The sequence below is a fragment of the Sinocyclocheilus anshuiensis genome, unplaced genomic scaffold (genome assembly GCF_001515605.1).
Source record: "Sinocyclocheilus anshuiensis isolate Anshui unplaced genomic scaffold, SAMN03320099.WGS_v1.1 scaffold482, whole genome shotgun sequence".
Lineage (NCBI taxonomy): Eukaryota > Metazoa > Chordata > Actinopteri > Cypriniformes > Cyprinidae > Sinocyclocheilus > Sinocyclocheilus anshuiensis.
This window is the reverse complement of record NW_015547676.1, coordinates 1,253,330-1,256,759: the sequence shown is the minus strand read 5'-3', so window position 1 is coordinate 1,256,759 and position 3,430 is coordinate 1,253,330. Positions and strand designations below refer to the sequence as shown.

At 35.1% G+C, this 3,430-nt stretch overlaps 1 protein-coding gene across 1 annotated transcript in view; it reads right to left on the bottom strand.

Annotated features, from left to right (window-relative positions):
- The window catches only part of LOC107703009 (NADPH--cytochrome P450 reductase-like), a 42,134-nt gene that overhangs the window by 34,036 nt on the left and 4,668 nt on the right, over positions 1-3,430 (bottom strand). The window contains exon 2 of the mRNA XM_016505497.1: positions 1,241-1,433. Within this exon, the coding sequence (XP_016360983.1) occupies positions 1,241-1,419 (179 nt within the window). The 5' untranslated portion in view covers positions 1,420-1,433. The remainder of the gene's footprint in view (positions 1-1,240; positions 1,434-3,430) is intronic.

The following is a 3,430-nucleotide window of genomic DNA, read 5'->3' as shown; positions in this document are numbered from 1 at the left end:
TTCAGAAAAAAATTGTGCTGGGCAACGATTAATCGCGATTAATCGCATCCAAAATAAACGTTTTTGTTTATATAACATATGTGACCCTGGAGCACAAAACCAGTCTTAAGTAGCGCAGGTATATTTGTAGCAATAGCTAACAATACATTGTATGGGTCAAAATTATTTTCCAAAAATCATTAGGATATTAAGTAAATATCATGTTCCATGAAGATATTTTGTAAATTTCCTACCGTAATTTTATCAAAACTTAATTTTTGATTAGTCATATGCATAGCAAAGAACTTCATTTGGACAACTTTAAAGAAGATTTTCTCAGTATTTTGATTTTTTTGCACCCTCAGATTCCAGATTTTCAAATAGTTGTATATTGTCATATCCTAACAAACCATACATCAATGGAAAGCTTATTTATTCAGCTTTCAGATGATGTATAAATCTCAATTTAAAGTTTTGTGGTCCAGGGTCACAAATGTGTGTGTACTTATTATGTATATATAAAAGACGCACACATAGTATATATATTTTTTTAAATATTTACATGAATTTGCATGTATGTATTTATATTCATATAATTTATATTATATATAAAAATATTTAATATATAAACATAACATGTTTGATTAAATATATACATACATGTGTGTGTCTTTATATATACATAATAGATATACACAGCACACACACATATATTATGCACACAACAACTTTTATTTTGGATGCGATTAATTGCGATTAATCATTTGACAGCACTAGAAAAAATAAACAGATTTCTTCTAAACTTCTCATAAATGTAACACCAAACTTCCAAGTAGAAATTTCATGACATTTATTTCATGGTGGGCAAAAAAAATAAAAAATTATATTATTATTATTATTGTGAGAGTGACAGCAATTAAAAGTTATAATTAAAAAAATGATACTGTATGAACACTGTTTTTTCAGCATAAATTATTTGGCATAACAACACATATCATGGTGTATGCTAACACTACACAATTTATATTAAAATTCTCACTGCAGTCAATTTACACACACACAAAAAAACAGCTGCATTACCTTTATAAAAATATTATAAAACATAAAATCTTACAATTTTGGGGTGAAATATGACCCAGCATTTTCTGGACAGTTTGATTCACACAGATTACACAATTAAAAAAGCTAAAAGGTGAATATGTTTGCAGTTTTACATTCTAACATTCTCTCAACCATACAGGAGCGGTTTGGAGGTACTTACGTAGACTCTAGTTTTTTGAACTCCGGGATGGGCTCGGCTTTTTTGCGGAAAATGATCCAGTAGACGAGCAGGCCAGCGATGAGCGAGAAGAGGAAGAGGTCCAGGTTACTGAAGAAGGGCTCGTCCTCATCCATCAGCTCCGACTGCGCGGCGGGATCGGCCCGTGTGTCTGCCATCATTACGAGGAGCGCCGCTGCGAGAGGAAACACTCGCAGAATTAGCAGAGAACATTATGTGGCATTTTAGCAAACACAGCAACATCGCGATGTCTGATATTAGGGCTGGGCGATAAATCAATAACGATAATTATCGCGATATAATTTTTCTCGATAAAACAAGTTTGATAAATGTATCAAACTTTTATCAAACTATCATATAATGTTTATGCACCAAAAGCAGAACGAAAAAGCGCCATGGTATTGTGTTAGAAATATGGGATATTAATATCAAATTTGATTATTTATTATTATTATTATTATTAATGTAGACATGTATTAAATGTATTAAAGAAGCAACCGAATATAATTAGGGATATAACTCAACTCACGATTCGATTCACGATTTTGATTTCACAATTCCGTTTTCTCAAGATTTATTTAACAAAACGAGATTGAAGACATTATACAGGAAATGAGAAGGTGTCCTTTTACTAGGCTATTGCTGCACGTTTCTTTGTGAAATTGAAATATAACAAAACTAAATTGAAATTTTAAAACGAACCCCAAATCAAATAAGCAAGTTACACAAATAAAAGAAATCTCTTCATATAAACAAACTAAGGCTTTGTCTGTGCTCTTTCCATTTAAAATCAAGTGGCAACCACTGCATTTTAATCATGATCCAAACAAAGATGCAGCATACATGCAACATGAGCAGTTTTTAATCTAAATTAGATTAAATAATTTGGAAATTTGAAGCAAAAACAGAATGGTCTGACTTCAGTTTTGTGAAACTATACTACATAAAACACATCTGAAGTAAACAGCAGCCGAGCTGAATGAGACGCAGATTCACTCTCTGCCAGCAGGTGGCGTTTATGAACAGCAATGATACAGTGTTTCCTGGGTTACCACTGTAAACAAAGCAGCACTGCGCTTATGAACCACTGATCTATAATAGAGAATATATAACCTCTGTAGGATGCGTATACGAAGTGTCCTCAACCTACGCATCTGAAGGAAACAGCAGCCGAGCTGAATGAGACGCAGATTCACTCTCTGCCAGCAGGTGGCGTTTATGAACAGCAATGATACAGTGTTTCCTGGGTTACCACTGTAAACAAAGCAGCACTGCGCTTATGAACCACTGATCTATAATAGAGAATATATAACCTCTGTAGGATGCGTATACGAAGTGTCCTCAACCTAGAATTAAACGAGACAGCCTTCGTAGGACGGGCGGAAAAGGAAACCGGAAGTATCACGTTGCTATGCCAACACATTTACAGCATCGCTGCGCTCTCACACTGCTTAAATGAAGGAAAATTATTTTTAAATTTGGAAAGTAACGATGGTTGTTTACGGCGACGCAAAAAGTGCCCACGATAACAATATCGTGCATACTCATTACCATGATATATCGCATTACCGAATACCGGCACAAGTCTAGACAGCCTCGATGACGTATGCAGCCTTCGAATTCGATTTGTTTAGCATTTCAACCGATTTGAATCGTCACATATTTTAATCAATTTTCAACCAGCTCGTGGTTAATCGTTACATCCCTATATATAATTACAGTATTTTTTGTGATTAAGCTATAGCATTTGTGCATTTAAACTAAATGTTTTTAGACTACTGTTTTTCATACAGAAACGTAGAAACCATAAAGTTATATTTTTACTATGGTATCGAGGTGTGCTATAGACAGAGCGTCATAATCTGAAAACCACATCCACCGGGGGGGAAAACAATCCAACGCTCTCCATGGACTTTGTATTGTGGGAAGCTGCCGCCTTGTCATTTCTGAGTCCGACTTATAACAAAAAACAGAACAATGTCCAGGGCTCTCAAAATCGCTAGCCCGACATCCCGGGGCTATTGTGTTTTCCAGTCGGGCTACCAAAATGTATCACTGCCCTGCCCGGCCAGCTATCTTGAATAGTGATATAAAATCCCTTCCTTGATTCGCGTTGTTCACTCGCTTGTAGGGGTGAAACGGATCATAGTTTATCATTTACACGTGTTTCTA